This window comes from Neopelma chrysocephalum, unplaced genomic scaffold, assembly GCF_003984885.1.
Source record: "Neopelma chrysocephalum unplaced genomic scaffold, ASM398488v2 Primary Assembly neopelma1_108, whole genome shotgun sequence".
In the NCBI taxonomy this organism is placed as follows: domain Eukaryota; kingdom Metazoa; phylum Chordata; class Aves; order Passeriformes; family Pipridae; genus Neopelma; species Neopelma chrysocephalum.
The window spans coordinates 2,894,136-2,909,282 of NW_020897773.1; the positions used below are offsets into that span (position 1 = coordinate 2,894,136).

The 15,147-nt window shown below is 38.7% G+C and overlaps 1 protein-coding gene across 2 annotated transcripts in view; it reads right to left on the reverse strand.

The window, feature by feature from the left end:
• LOC113973952 (follicle-stimulating hormone receptor) overlaps positions 1–15,147 on the reverse strand; it is an 86,300-nt gene that overhangs the window by 18,505 nt on the left and 52,648 nt on the right. Inside the window, exons 3-5 of one of the 2 annotated variants that reach the window (XM_027696657.1) lie at positions 9,195–9,269; positions 8,732–8,806; positions 1,040–1,111 (exon numbers count right to left, since the gene is read on the reverse strand). In XM_027696657.1, coding sequence (XP_027552458.1) covers positions 1,040–1,111; positions 8,732–8,806; positions 9,195–9,269 — 222 coding nt within the window. The remainder of the gene's footprint in view (positions 1–1,039; positions 1,112–8,731; positions 8,807–9,194; positions 9,270–15,147) is intronic. The other variant, XM_027696658.1, reaches the window with a different exon arrangement.

Consider the following 15,147-nt stretch of genomic DNA (forward strand, 5'->3'; position numbering starts at 1 on the left):
AATTCCACTCTAGTTAAGACTAGGGATACCAAGGGGTACAGGTGGAAGGCTCTGATGCATTTGCCTGATGGTTTTGAGGAGTGAAGTTCTCAGAATTACCTATGTCAAGTGTATTACAGAAATAGATTTCTTGTCTTATATGTACTATATTCAGACATCTCTCTCTATGTTTTATATGCATTTTTATTTATATTAATGGCCATTACTAAGACAATTGCAGGATTAATGATTCTGCAGCTAGAAATCTTCCAATTGAAGATCTGAAGATGCAGAACTTTGCATGTGAATTAACAATAAATCTTCTCCAAAAGAATACTTTGAATTACACTAAGAACTGATTGAAAAATGTATGTCAAAATTTTTTCAGTGAAAAAAAAAATCAGTCTTTTCTGATACACATTTTTTTAACAGAATAAAAGGTGCTTTAACAGAAAAATAGTTTGTTTTCACACAGAATTTTACACAAATATTTTTTTCCCTGTTGGTGTTTGAATTTTCCATAGAAAAAAATTTTCATTCTCTGGACGGTTTTACTGCAAGGGGAGAAAAAGGCACGGTAAAGATAATTCCCTGAGTTTAGATTTTTTTTTTCTTTTTTTTTTCTTCTTTCTTCTGTGATGTGGCCACCTTTCATAGAATACAGCTCTGAGATCAGTGACTCTTCCCATGCAGGCCAGAAAAGTGTCACCAGGTGGCAACAGATTTCCACTGCCACCATCCTGATTTGGATTTCAACTTGTAAAAGAGGAGTAAAAGGCTGTTACTGTCCCCTGGGCCATCCAGACACATGCTCATTGCGGAGTTGAAGGAAGAGTGGTCTGTAAAGTGCAAGTTACGACGCTTTGTAGAAGGGAGACCTAGAGAGAACTGAGACCCTTGGAGCCACATTATCATCAATGCCTGCAAAATTACAGCCCAAAATGATACTGTGAAGCCAATAAATGAACACAAGGGGAATCATGTCTTGAAAGGCTTTGTTGGAGCAGAAGAACTTTCAAAGGGAGCTTTTAAAAACTAAAAAGCAAATGTTCAAACTTACAGCAAAACTTTCTGGAAAGACTGAACCTTATGGACAGCAGGTAAAAACCGAAGGCCAGTATTTGATATTAACCTAAGGGGGAGAGAACAGACGAAGATTATTTGCTCTGCCACAGGAAAAAACTGGTAACTTAAAAAGAAGAAAGAACACTCGACTTTTAAAATGGCAGCAACAAAAGACAGAGGTTAGCCACAAAAGTTGGGTTTGCCAATAGGAAACTTCACACTGTAATTTAAAAAGGTTTTTCTCCAAACTGCCAGCTGAATTCTGCCCCACTGAAGTAAAAGGAGAAACCCTACCTTGGATAATTACACAGTCCCTCCTGATGATCTCAGGAAACTTTCCGTATTAATTTCCCAACTGTATTCTAAGAAATCAACTGCACTGACACAGGATAATTATTTTCATAGTAGCTGTTTTAAGACAAAAGTATCAACTCAATTACCACAATTTTAACCTTCTACTCTAATAGAGGATACATTAATTCCATGGGAAATACCATTAATTCATGAAATTAGGAAAGAATTATGTCGCTTTATTCCCCAGCACCTCTGATAGTGAGGAACCAAACACGTGGGAACATTTCAGCAGTTTGTGCAAGTGGAAATGGACTTGAGACTCTGTTCTTAACTACCTCCACCCTCCCACTGCACTGAGCATCACGACCTCTGCATTGCAGTTCCTGCCTGTGAAACACCATCCCAGAAATGCTGACTTCGAAGGATAACCCTGTGCCCACAGCCAGTGAGGACACATGGTCACAGGTATTCACAGAGCTGTACCATGTCTAATTTAAGCAAATGTTGTTATCCAGAGCAGTAACAAGGGCAGGACCAACATAATATTGCCATGCAGCAGGAGATGACTGGTGGCTGCTGATGGCTGGAAGGAGGGCTGAGTTCAGGAGGGAGGAGCTGGACCAGGCTGGACTCCGAACATCTGGGAGTTTTTCACAGACATCAAAAAGTCTTGCGTTTACTCCACTAAACAAAGAAAAAATTTGGATTCTTGAAAGTTTAATTATATATTTGTGGTTTTAATATAAGAGATGGTAGAGAAGGTGACCTTCCACTGAGAATATTGGTTCTTTAAAGAATATATTAATAGTATATAGAAGGTATTTTTTATCCAGGCACTTAAAAAAAAATATTTTTTCATTAATAGATGTGACTTCTGTTTTTTATTTTATTTTTTTTTTCAGAATCATTCCTGAAATTGTTGAATTGTAACAGAAAGGACTGGTTGAGACTGGAAAAATGTGACATCATTCATCTGATGTTTTTTATGAACCTAGATTATTTCAGGAGAGTTGCAGTCTTTCAGGTTTCATAATCTGAACTGAAACTGAACGCCTGCATGTGACAACCAAATCCTACATTTGGGAACTCAGGATGACACATAGGTCCATAAAATAGTCATTCACTGGCATAAGTACTGCTCTGAGCTCCCTGAGATGGTATCTGGGTATCTTCACATGCTGAAAAGCCAACTTTGATCTGTCTCATCTTATAACAGAAAGCAATAATTTACATGCAGGGAAAAATTAAAGCAGTATAGTGAATATTCAAGAAGCCAATTTGGGAAAGTTGCTGAAATGTCATGACTATTTCGTCTCAGGAGTCAGGATGGTCTGACATTGCATTAGCTTAAAAATAACAGCTGTCATATGTGACCAAGAAAACTCTACAAAAATGCCTTTGTAAAACTATTACATACAGTTAAATAGAAAGCATGATTAATGAAGCAGGTGCATTACACAAGGCCCTTATTACTTAAAGCACTTCTGCACTTACACTTTATAAAAGGAGTTCACAAAAAAAATTAGAAGCAATAGGAGAAGAATCTCTAACTCCTCCTTACAGTACTTTAAAATACATTCTTTAAATTACTGGAGATATATACAAGATTTTAGTTGAAAGCTGCCTTTAATTTTAAATGAGTCATACATTAAAAATTGATGCAATTCTTTTAAAAGGCCCTTTTAAATACAAATCATGGCATGCATTTCCTTTAGCAGGTAAATGAAGAAGAAAACTGCCATCAAGATGTGTGTGCCTATTGCAGGACAGAGGAAAAGACATCAGAAGCTTTCCCAAGAAAATCTCAGTCCTCATGGTGCAGCAATGAAAGGTGACAGTATTCTAACATATGCTGTTCAAACACTGCTCCCAATGGCAACTTCCTCCCAGCATATCAAAATTCTAATTTGATTAGCAGGGCTTTCACCACATATGTGTGAAAAAACATCCTCAATGCCTTGGGTTAGTTCTGATCTTTCCAGTATATCCAAAGTGTTCAGGGCTCAATTTTTACTGGTGTCAACTGAGCAGCATGAGATGAAGAAGAAAGTATCTTTGACAAATCATTACATATTGAAGTAAATCTACAGGTGGCACAAGGCACTGATTGCACAGAAGTGCAGAATGGTGATTAGGAGCAGGAGAGGATGTTCTTTTAATTAAATGCAGAAGAAGAACTAAAAAAATATTTAGCTAGACTGCAGCCTAGATATTCCCTGTCTTTTTATTCAACCAGCAAATCTCCAGAGGCCTCTAAGTGGATAATCTTTTTAGAATGCAGATAATACAATTTACTGAATATCTTTCCTGCAGGACAGCTTTGTCAATATATTTACCATATAATGTATACCTCCTTAGTAGCCTCACTTTAAACAAGTGTCCTCTTTAATCTGTGTTACAACTGAGTCCCCCCTTGCCATGCATAAACAGCTTTGTAAGAACCTATTTTTTTCAGGCGGCTGATGGCTGCTTTCCAAAGCATTAATTGTCTTTCTGAAAAGGCTTACCGGAGTCAGCACTTAAGAAAACATAGCACCACGATTAGCAGAGGAAAAAAAAAAAATCTTTCAGAAACTAATTCCTGGAAGATTCTGGCTGCTTATCTCCAGATATAGCAACACGTCCGCTCTTTTTTATGCCAAATTGTAGGAGCTATTCTGACAAATCTGGGAACACAGTTTACCTCATCAATTTACCGTGGGTATTTGCTAAATTGCAAACTCAAGGTAGGCAGAGATAAATACAACATCACCCAGGAAGCATTATTTTTGTGTCTCTTAATCACGCTGGTTACTTCATGCTGCATATGAGCCTGATTCCAGCAAGACGTTCCTCTGACTCTCTTACCCCAGGTTCCTTAAATCTGGAACATCCACTTCTGGTGGAAGGTCTTTAGCCATGAAGCTGCCACGCAAAAGGAAGAAGTGGAGCTTCACTTCTCTTTATTGAAGAGTCAACTCCACGCAAAGGATCAGTAATTCTGTGAACTTTGCTGCATCTGCAGCAAGTACAGGTTTGTGTTTAGGAAGCATGTCAGATACACGTGTGCCAGGTCCTCCATGAAATAAGACCAGGCAGGTACAAGCAGCTGCAAGACTTTGGAGGGTTCCGCAGAAGGGCTCTGCTCCTTTTGCAGACAAAACACAAGCCTTGGCCACCTACATTTCCCCTCCGTTCCAACAACTCAGCTCTATGCTCTCAAAATTCACCTGAAAATTCACCTGAAAGGAGTGTTGCATTTTAATCTTTGTATTGTAAACTGAGATTGCTTAATACAGAACATCAACACCTCTCTAGAAAAGAACCAAAGGACACAGATTACATATGAGAACTAATTTTGGAAAGAAAATGGGCTTGAAAAGCCATCACTACATTATTAAACAGACAATGCCACAGGTCTCCTTAATGAGAGCCAGATAAATAATCTTGTACCAATGAAAAGGTCAGTAAGTTACCATTTTTAAGCAGTCTGTCCCTCTGGCATATACCATAGAAGACCAATTAGCAATTCTCTTCACTCCTTCTAAAAGACTGGTGAGAAAATTAAAGTTGTGTGTTTCTAGAAGGTTTAGGCTATTCAGCATGGTATTTTTTCCGTATTTTACCCTCCTTAGTGTTTTTGCCATACCAGTAATGACGAGGTGCAGGAGACAAAGGGAGTGGGGTGAGCAGGAAATGTATTTGTACCCAAGGTGACAGAGATAAAAGCATGTTAATGTTCAACAGCTGGTGGCAGTAACAAGCCCATGAAGCTGATGAGAGGATGACAATGCTATCCTGAGCTTCTTGCCTGCCCATAAATAAGGCCTAGTGGCTATACAACTTTTTTTGAAGAAGCATAGAGAAAGTCTTGCAAGCAATATGTTAAACTGATGGGCTGTGGTACCTGGGCTCAGTCTTGGCACTAAAACTGATTAGTTTTAGTGTCTGTGTTTTTATATGAAAACTGTCAGTAAATATATATTTTTCTGGAAGATTTTTCCCAGTTGTGTTTCGACAGTTCTGTCACAGTCACAGCACTGTGTAAGGAATCAGACCATGTGTCTTGTACCCAGCCAGACTGCCATCATAGCTGGACACTTCAGAAGAATCACAATGATCCAACAATGGGCAGCTACCCAAGTCCCCGTGCTTTGTTATGCTGGTTGCAACTGGGTCTGGCTATACCTCTGTACATGGTCAGACAGAATCTCCTAATCTGTTTTGTGACAAGATATTGATGAAACCATGTCCTACTCCTAACTTCCAGCAATTAATGTGAAAATTAGGCTGTAATGTACAAGGGCTTACAAGTTTTCTTTCACGGCCTTACAATTTTTATCATTTCTGCAATAGCTGTTGATAGCTTTTCTATCCACATAGATGCTTAACCTGTTTCTGAATTATTTTAAATTATAGTCCCACAGGTTTACAACCTTTTACTTCTGTATTGTATAAAAAACCCCAGCCAACCACCACAAAAAAACCCAACTCAAACCAAACCAAAAACTAACTGAACTGAAAAATCATCAATCCATTTACCCCCTCAGCATCTTCCCTTATATTTTCACTAACTGACCCTTCCTTGCACGTAATAGGAAGGTGAATACAAGGACTGGGTTACCTTTACCAGATGCTGTTTTACAGCCTTCCATCAAGGTTTTTGCTTTCTCATTAAATTAACTATCCTATCCTTTCAAACAGTAAAGCTTTCTGCCTTTTCAGTTTCTAAAAGGGCAAGCACTAGTGAGTGAAACCAGGGGATGGAGAAAATGACACTTTCCTACAGAAATGTGCCAAGAGAGAACATGAAGGTATGGCTGCAAATAGAGAGAGTGATCTGAGCATGATGTAACTCAGCATCACACCTGGGCCCACTGCTACCCAGAAGGCTCCAAAAGGGGCCTTGTGTCCTGCTCCTGGTGCCTGTGGTGAGAAATGATGTAGCTCCACTGAAGCCAGCAGTGTTGCACTGATTTGTATGCCCAACACAGCTTCCACAAATTAGCACAACACCTACATTCATCTGCTCAGAAGCTCTGGGCCATGAAGCCTGCACCTTTTGTACTGTTTATAGTCATACAAGACTGGGGGGTTTTACCTCCCAAAAGGTAGGCACAGCAGGAGTGCAACATAAATCCATTAGTGGAGTATACACCGAAGATGAATATTCTGAGCATAAATTAGAGAAAAGTTTTGGCATGAGAATGAATGTGAATTAAGTGGTCATGTGTAAAATTAAAGGAAATGTTTTAGTCACCAAATCATTGAGTTTTTGGAAAAGCCTCTCCCAGAAAAAAGAAGAAAGCAGGGAACAGTGAAGAGCATCAAGAATGTCAATAAATAGCACTTAATTATTGGGATATATGAAGAGGATCCAGGACAAAATAGAATACAGTAGCGTGGAGTCTCTTCCAGCACTGTGTGCCCACAAGAGAAAAAAGCTTAAAACCTACTCAAAATACATTTCCCTCTGATAACAGCTAGCAAGTAAAGTTAGATAAAGAGGAGAGGGGAATGGTTAGGTGGATAAGCAATCCTCTGCATTTTTAATCTGTTGCTTCTGTAGGCCATAGTATTGCTGCTGCAGCTGAATTTTTATACAGGTAGAATCTCTGAATATTTGAGTCAACATGTATGGGAGTGTGGAATGACAAATGTTCAAAAGAGGCAACATCCACTAAAGTCAAGAGAAAAACTTTCACTACTTCAGGTATTTAAAGAGGGAATATACCTTTTCATCACGAGCTATGATTTCTGTGTCCCACATTTAAACAACCACTGAAATTAGTGTGTTCATTAGTGTGTTCACATTTTTTCTTCTTCAATTTTGTATGAGAGAAATGTATTCTCGTTCTTTCTACTCATCTGTACATCCAACAACTGTACTACCCATAGCAGCTTGCTCTGGGGATTTTACACGGGATAAACAAATGCTGTGGTGTCATTCACAGGGAGGTAGAGTTGCTCAAAGACAGCAGTCAGTGCTAAATGACTCAGGCTTGAAATGAGATGAAATAGGAGTATGATTTCTCCTCATGAAAATGCAAACTTAAAGCTTTATTTCCCTACTGTTAAGAGAAAATCTGTTTCAGTTATGCACACAGAAAAGTTAATCAAGGTGCCTGATGAATTTGGTAAAACAGAAATCAGTCAAAATTCTGGGGAGAGTGACAATCCTACTACAACTCTAACCACATATTCTGGTTCAATGATGGTTTAAACTATAATGGTTTGTGTAGTGCTAAATACACCTCATCTCCCAAAGTCCAAATCTTATATCTCAAATCTTATAGTACAAATTCAAAGTAATGCCTCTTGGCATTTTTGAGCCCAGAACCCGTCAGATACTAGTGATTTTCAAAGACTTTATATACTCTTTAACTCACTGGGAGCTATGCTTATTAGACCACTGACCTGATTTCATACTGTCTTTAAGAAATGTCTAAGCAGGAAATTAAATACTTATTTTTATGTACTGAAACGTAGAAATCATGACCAGGCTTCTTAGATGAGTAAGGAAAACAAGGCTTCTTGTGACAGTAAAGTTTATTGTGTGAGTCAGGAAAATATGAAGGGGTGTATGTGGTCAGGTGGACAGCCATACAAAAGTTAAGTTGATATCCTGCTGGATGCATATGCCTTTGGTCACCAAAGAGCACCACTTAAGCTGTTTAAGCTATGACCATTAAAAACCATTACTGTTAAATGGAGTTCATTGTACTTCACTGGGGTTTCAATGCTGAGGAGAGATTATTAGTCATGTTAAAAACATGCACCAAAAGCTGTGAAAATATATTTGAGTAACAGTTTATTTTAAGGATGCATTCAATTAGCACTGAATTTTGATGGCAACCCCATGGAAGCAGATGTGGCAACCATAGTTGTGCAAATGACTCAGTGAGGCCGGTTGATGAAATAAAGCTATATCATACATCAATATATTTGTATTTTAGGGATTTAATCATGTCACATCAAGCATTAGTGAAAACCACTGCTACAGCACTACCTTTGTTAAAGAAACAGGAATTTGAATGCTTAAGACCATGTGTATGACACATAACAGAAGGCAGTAACATGGCAAAGACAGATGAGAGATATTTTTTGTCCCAAAGCTCTCAGAAGGAATTTCAACTTTAATCTGTTTCTATAGATATGAAGTGGTCCAGCTCCTCTTCTCATCACTCAGTTCCAACCTGTTTCTTAGAAAGGCTCGAGGAATTTGTGTGTGGGACTACTCCTTGGAACCTATTCAGCTTTTCTGAGGACTGCAGGCATGAAAATGTGGGTTGACAATATGCAACTAGTAGCAAGGAAAGGGCATTATCCTGTCTTATCACTGAAAGTGCTCAGCACAGAAACACGTGTGTCATTCAAAGTGACCATAGTACTTGCAAGGAGCAAAAGATCTTACAAATATCTGAGGCTTGGAAGGTGTTGGAAGGCATCTGCATCAATGTACACAAGGTTGTTGGCTTTCTCAATTCTTCTGCAAAGAGGAAATGAAACATCAGAGAAAATATATCAATATATTGATGTTAAAATTGTGTTTGTCCTGTGATGTAGTGGAATTATATGCTGAGATTTTCTTTTTGACAGCAGAAGATCTGCATAATTTCAAAGGGCAGGCTACCGCAGATTGGCAGACCCCACCACCTTTTGATACTGGCAGTGATCTGAGGATAAGTTTTAGGTTGACCAGGTAAAAAAAAAGGACAGTTCGATAAGAAGATGGAAAAGACAAAGGCAGATTTCAAATGTTCCTATACTGCTATGAATTCTTCCGTGCTTACCTGAACCAAACTGCAAAACCTTTGATATGCCTATAATGAATCTTTATAATTGTCTCCCGTGCATTTAGATTGCTCATTACTTACATTTCATGTAGTTTGGGAAGGTTGGAAAACGCATTTGCTTCTATGACCTCCAAGGCATCATTTTGTGAGATCTCTCTGAAAAATAATTTAGAAGTCAAGATATTTCAAGCCATGGTAAAGCAGAGAATGGACAAGCGAAAAATTCAATGGGAATTTATTTTTTAAACCCAAGCTAGATATCAGATAACAAAACAGACCCCAGAAACTGCTGAGTACTGCCATGTCAAACAACACTCAGGAATGGACACTGCCTGAGGCTGAAGTTTGTACTATAGTGGCACATCCTGCTGCCATCATTCCCCGTGCATCAGAAATAAGGGCCCATCCACCATGGACCTCTGGATCTCTGAAATTACAAAATACTAGTAGAAATTTAAGGAAACCTTTCAACTCGATGAAGAAAATAGGGGATGAAGGTGACTGAAATAAAGACAGCTAAAAAGTTCCCAAGAAATATGATACAACTTCAGGAATAGGACACTGCTGTCTAGACCCAATGTGAAGTACAGAGATTAAATCTAAGCCACCAGCAGATGTGCCCTTATTAACAGGAGCTGGAGACCACAGACATGAAGAATTCTTTTACACCTTGGAGAAAAAACTATTTGATCTCGTCTGTACAGAGTTAACGCCCACTTACAGTCACAGAACTGTAGAATATAAATGGCCAGTTTACTGTTATCAACACACTAGAATGCATCTCCTGCTAGTCCAGAGTACACATTTCTTTGCTTCCTTAATCTGCGGGATGGCAAAGAGAGGTGTCAGACTCTGGTGTAATTTAGAGCTCAGGAGCTCTCCTGGTGAACCAAGTGGGCATTACTGCAGTGCAACCTGTCCCAGTTACATCCCTTATGCTGGTGCTGACCAGGAAGGTCAGGGTAAAGACAGCTATGCCAGAAGATTCCCCACTGCTGTTTTTTTGGAAGTGGTGCAAAAATGCTATTTTCCCAGGCTGAGGTCAGCTGCAGGAAGTAAAATTTGTAATACAGATGTAATTTAGTGGTGTCGTGATGGTCTCCTGGATTTTAATGGCAAGGTAACTGTGCACATCTTTGGAATGAAACCTTGGATAAATAGTAAGATTGCAAACTGGACGACACTTGTTCCTGGATATCTTGTTCTTTTGAAATTATGATGGTTGCAAATAGATTCGAATAGGCCTGAGGTAAAACAATAGATTGTAATGTCAAGTGCACTGTCAAAAAATAATCACAAAAATTATTATGAGGAATATAAAAAGTATTCTACTCCCTTCTAAGTAACAACTGAACCATACCTGACAAATTACTGGCCCATTTAAGACAAACAAAAGCCTTGTAAATGAAGATAAGTTTTTCATCTGACCTTTTCCATTTTAAAATATCTTAGTGGTTTAATATTTTTTTAGTTTAATAATATTTTTTTAGTTTAATAAGAAACTTTCCCTCCTGTTTCCTCAAGGGTTTTTTAAGGAAGAAATCCAGCTCTCTTCCACTCCAGGAGCTCTAAACTGACTGGAGAATAAAATAATAAAAGTACATGAGGATTGATAATTGGTGCTTGGTAGGGTGCAATGAGAGCTGAATTTGTTTAGCAGTGCTGAACCACCAGCTCACATGTGAATATGTTCCTCTTTATTATTTAATTTTCAGCAGCAAGGAAATGCTTCAACTGAGACAGGGATTCCTTCACACCACGTGAGGTACACAGCCATTGCAAGGGATATCTCGAAGACTTTTTATTATCTTCCTGTTTTCTTTAAAAATAATGCATTATAAAATATTTGTAGAAATATCTAGAAGAATAGAATAGAAGCATTCATCCCCTATGATGTATTGATATGACAGCACACAATTCACTTGCCTAACTACAGTCTAGAAGATTTAACAACATGGCAGGTGTCTCACACTTTTAAGATTTGGTTTGGTTTTGCTTGTGCTCTTTTTGGTGGTCAGCAGCATGTTTGCCATTCCCCACAATCCAAAAAATCAGTTGTCTTGAAAAAAAAGAAAACCATCAGAAAAAGTAGAACATTTAATACTAGCAAATCCATTTAGCCAGAAGAGATTTCATGCCACTAAGCAGTTCAGGGAAAAATGTTGCAGATTTGTTGGCCTTATACAGGGAAAAAAAGGTTATTAAGAAACCATAATACAGTAGTGACCTCACCCAGCAGATAGTGCTGTTGAGGGTAATAATTTTTTATGATCCAATCTGCTATCTAACTTTGGAACAACTTGGATGACATATCTCTTTTAATGGACTGCTTAAAAATGAATGTTTCTGCATCAGGAGAGTGTGTTGGCTTCCTAAGAGTGGGACAGGTTATTGGCTTTGTTTCTATTTGAGAAATGGAAGATACAGATCTGATTAAGGTAGGACACAAGCAGGCCGTGACACTTCTGAAGGTTTGGAGAATGCATGGTTAAGGAAAAGAATGAAGAGAGTTAGGAAGATAGGAACCTCTAAACTGTTTTTGCAAGATAAGGTTTTTTAAATATTAAGTTTTTTTAAGATTAGTTTTAAACAGAATTAAATAACACTCCCATGTGGGGGCTGTTTCAGAGATTTGGTAAATGACTTGGCTTTCATTCTAACATTCCCATTCACAGCTACAAAGGTGAGAGTTTGGGGTTTTTTTTAACAGGTAACGAAAATACATCCATTTGCAATGACTTTTTTTTTTGTCTTCCACCCCAAGCAAATTACTGCTGCAGCTGCTGAGGTTATGAGGATCTCAAGATCAGTAAAAGGAACAAAAGGGAAACTTGTCAATGGTAGAAGGCAGTAACCCTTCTGGTGTTGGGCTTCATCCTTTGTGTTCAGGGGATTGCAGGGATGAGGGAAAAGGACAAGACTCTCTGTCCCCTGCAATGAACTGTGCACCGTCTTCTACGCTCTCCCCAGGAAATCCTGTTGGTGATGACCTTACTCATCATCATTCTTTGCAGATGAATCCCAGTTTATAGTAATAGAGTGCTGTTTTCTGACAGAAGGCCATTGCTATTTTTGTCCTTTCGGCTGCATATATACCTACCAAGGCTGTCATTCAGCTAAGAAGAATAAATAAAATAAAACCATTCTGTTTAGGGGACCAGTCACACATTGTGGACAATAGGCAACACTAATCTGGGTTTTGGTTGCACAATTTGCACGAACAATTTATTCATACCTGGCAAAAAAACACACCTGCTCATGGAAAACCCAAAGAACACTATCTTGGATACAGGTATCTATGGCACTAAGAGTACAAACCACTGCTGCTCACATCAAACAGCCAACTCAGCAGACTCAGATCCTCTGCAGAGGAGAGCAAATAATACGTGCGATAGCAGTTACAAAGAGAAAAAAAGGGATTGCTGGCTAGTGTTTGAGCAAGTGATTTGTCTTACAGTATAAATACACACAAACAGATGATTGCTCATAATGTATGTCTTATTATATGTCATCAAGAGAGAAGATAGGACTGTTATTATGTTGTTTGTTTGTAATGAATGATACTATTAGCTCTACTGCTAGCTATCGCAGGAAATCCAGCCGGCAATTTGAGCATCATTTCTGATACAGGCAAGCCTTTGAATGGATGGTATGCAAAACAATCAAGGGCAATTTCTCAAAAAAATCCAAATCTCAAAACCACCCAGTGGTTGCAAAGTGCTTAGGCATCTGCCTGAGCTTAGTTATCACTGCATCCACAGTTATATTGATATCAACAGCGATCCTCAAAAACATAAATTGTTTACTCAAGCACAGCCTAAAAGAGAAAAAAGTATTCAGTAAAAACATTTTACAAAGGTAAAAAGGACAATTGTTTTTATATTTCTGGAAGGAGAATGTAAGGCCAAGATGTGATATCACACAACTAAGGGATCTGCCCTAGCTCACCACTAAAGTAGCAAACTGGAATAATTGTTACCTATTCACCAGCAACTGACTGCAGTGTAGCATTTCTGTGTGATAGCCAGAGCCTCTGACAGCAGGGAGAGAGATGGAAAATTGTTTAACCTGCCTGCAAATCTGCTGTAAGTCTGGGCTGGGCATGCATTTTCATGACATCTGTGACAGAGTCCTGTGTGACACATTCCTCTTCAAACCGGCTGCACTCAGAGCGTGACCCATAAAAATCAAGTTGCATTGAAATGGCCTTTAAAACAATCCTACTAGTGAGGAACTTATAGTTCATGGCAGTTTCTTTGTAGTCCACTAAAGACAAAGTCTCTTAGACTAATCAAAGTCTTACAGCAAAAGCAAGACTGTATTAAACTCACAAACTAATGATCTTGGAGCCAGGTGTTCTTACATCTCAAAATAATGAAAGAATAAAAGACTGGAAATTTATGTCTTTTATGATAAGAATTCCTTTCATGATCAGAGCAGACCACACAGACAAAGTCATTTTTTTCCCTTCTAGGAAATGTGTCTATTTTAAAAAATGTGCGTATCTATGTGTGTGTATATACACATACAGAAGGTTAACGTACATGAGTGAGTGGTAACTTGTGTCAAAAGTGACATGGCATATGATGTGTAGGAGGGATATTCCCTCTCCAGTCACAAGGCCCTATTCTGTAGTGCTGGAAGTGACCCACTCTCTATAAACTTGTGTAGCCTTCCTCACACTCCCTTCCAGAGCAGGTATATACATGGGCTAAGTAGCTGATCTGTTTGCCTTATATTTCCTGTGATGCATTATAATTGTGTCTTTTGGCCTTTTAACCTCACCCTTTGAGGCCGTTTCTCGTGGTATAACTATCCTGTGGATTCCTGTGAACCCTTTTTTTCACTCTGTAGCTACCTGCAATCAGCAGTGATACTGGAGGTATCAGGTACTGACTCCCAGAGCAGGCAGCCTCCCTGCTCTCTGCACTTTTACAAATCAATAGCATTGTGTTCATTTAAGGGAAAAAGGAAGAGAAAAAAAGGCCAATGATGCTTATTTTTCCCCCTTTCCATAAATATAAATACTCTTTAGAGCTATTTACCAGGTCAGTTTTACTCAGTGGTTTGACTGATGCCACAATTTATGTCAAGCTTAAGAATAAATAGCAGTAGTGTGGTGTCGCCCAGGCAATCCTGCCCAGCATTCACTGGGTGAGCCCCCATGGGACCAACCTGCAATGTGTCTGAACTGCAAAGTTAAACACCTGGCTACCTTTGTCTCCATGTCATGGATAGAGCAGCTCTTATTTCTTTCAGTCTGATCAGAACCAAGCTGGTCTGAAATCTCCTTTTGAAAACTTCCCTCTAAAGTGACAGCAAAATGCTACTGCATTGATTTAAAAAGGTTACGAAAGAAAAGCTATTTTTCTTAAAAGTATTAGAGACTTTTGACCTTTCAAAAATAGACGGTTGACACTCTCTCCTGTCACCTTCCTTGTGAACATGAAAAACTTGTCTCCCTACCATGATTTATTGAACAGCAGGGAGTTGCAGGGTAATATCTCTTAGCAGATATTGACGCTTCAAAAATGAATTCAAACACTGACTCTTCTCATGATCTCTTTACTTCACTGAAAGTACACACATGCCTCATTAAATAAGTGGAATACCTATTTAACCAACTAAGCTTTACTAGCAACTTCCAATTCGAGCAAAACAGTGTATTCATCGGTCTTTGAAGGAGATTATCAGGAAGTGCCAATGCTGTGTCTTCCTGTCTTCTCCAAAGGGCATGAAACCATATTCTCCGATAAATCAGTGCAGGCATGGGAAAAAATAAAATGCAAATTTCCACACAGCAGACAGAAGCAAAGGGGATTTTATTTCTATCAGTGCTTTAGCACCATGCCAGCAATCCAGATGAAAGTCTGTTGAGAGTTTGGTTGCATCAAATTAATTGTCCATGTAACAGTTTTAAATTGGTCTCTCTAATCTGAAAAAGCACATGATTAGTCTGCAGAATTGGAACTGATAATGACCGGATCCAACGGAAGAAGCCGCATCGTTGCAGGAATTGATTTTATAATCAGTA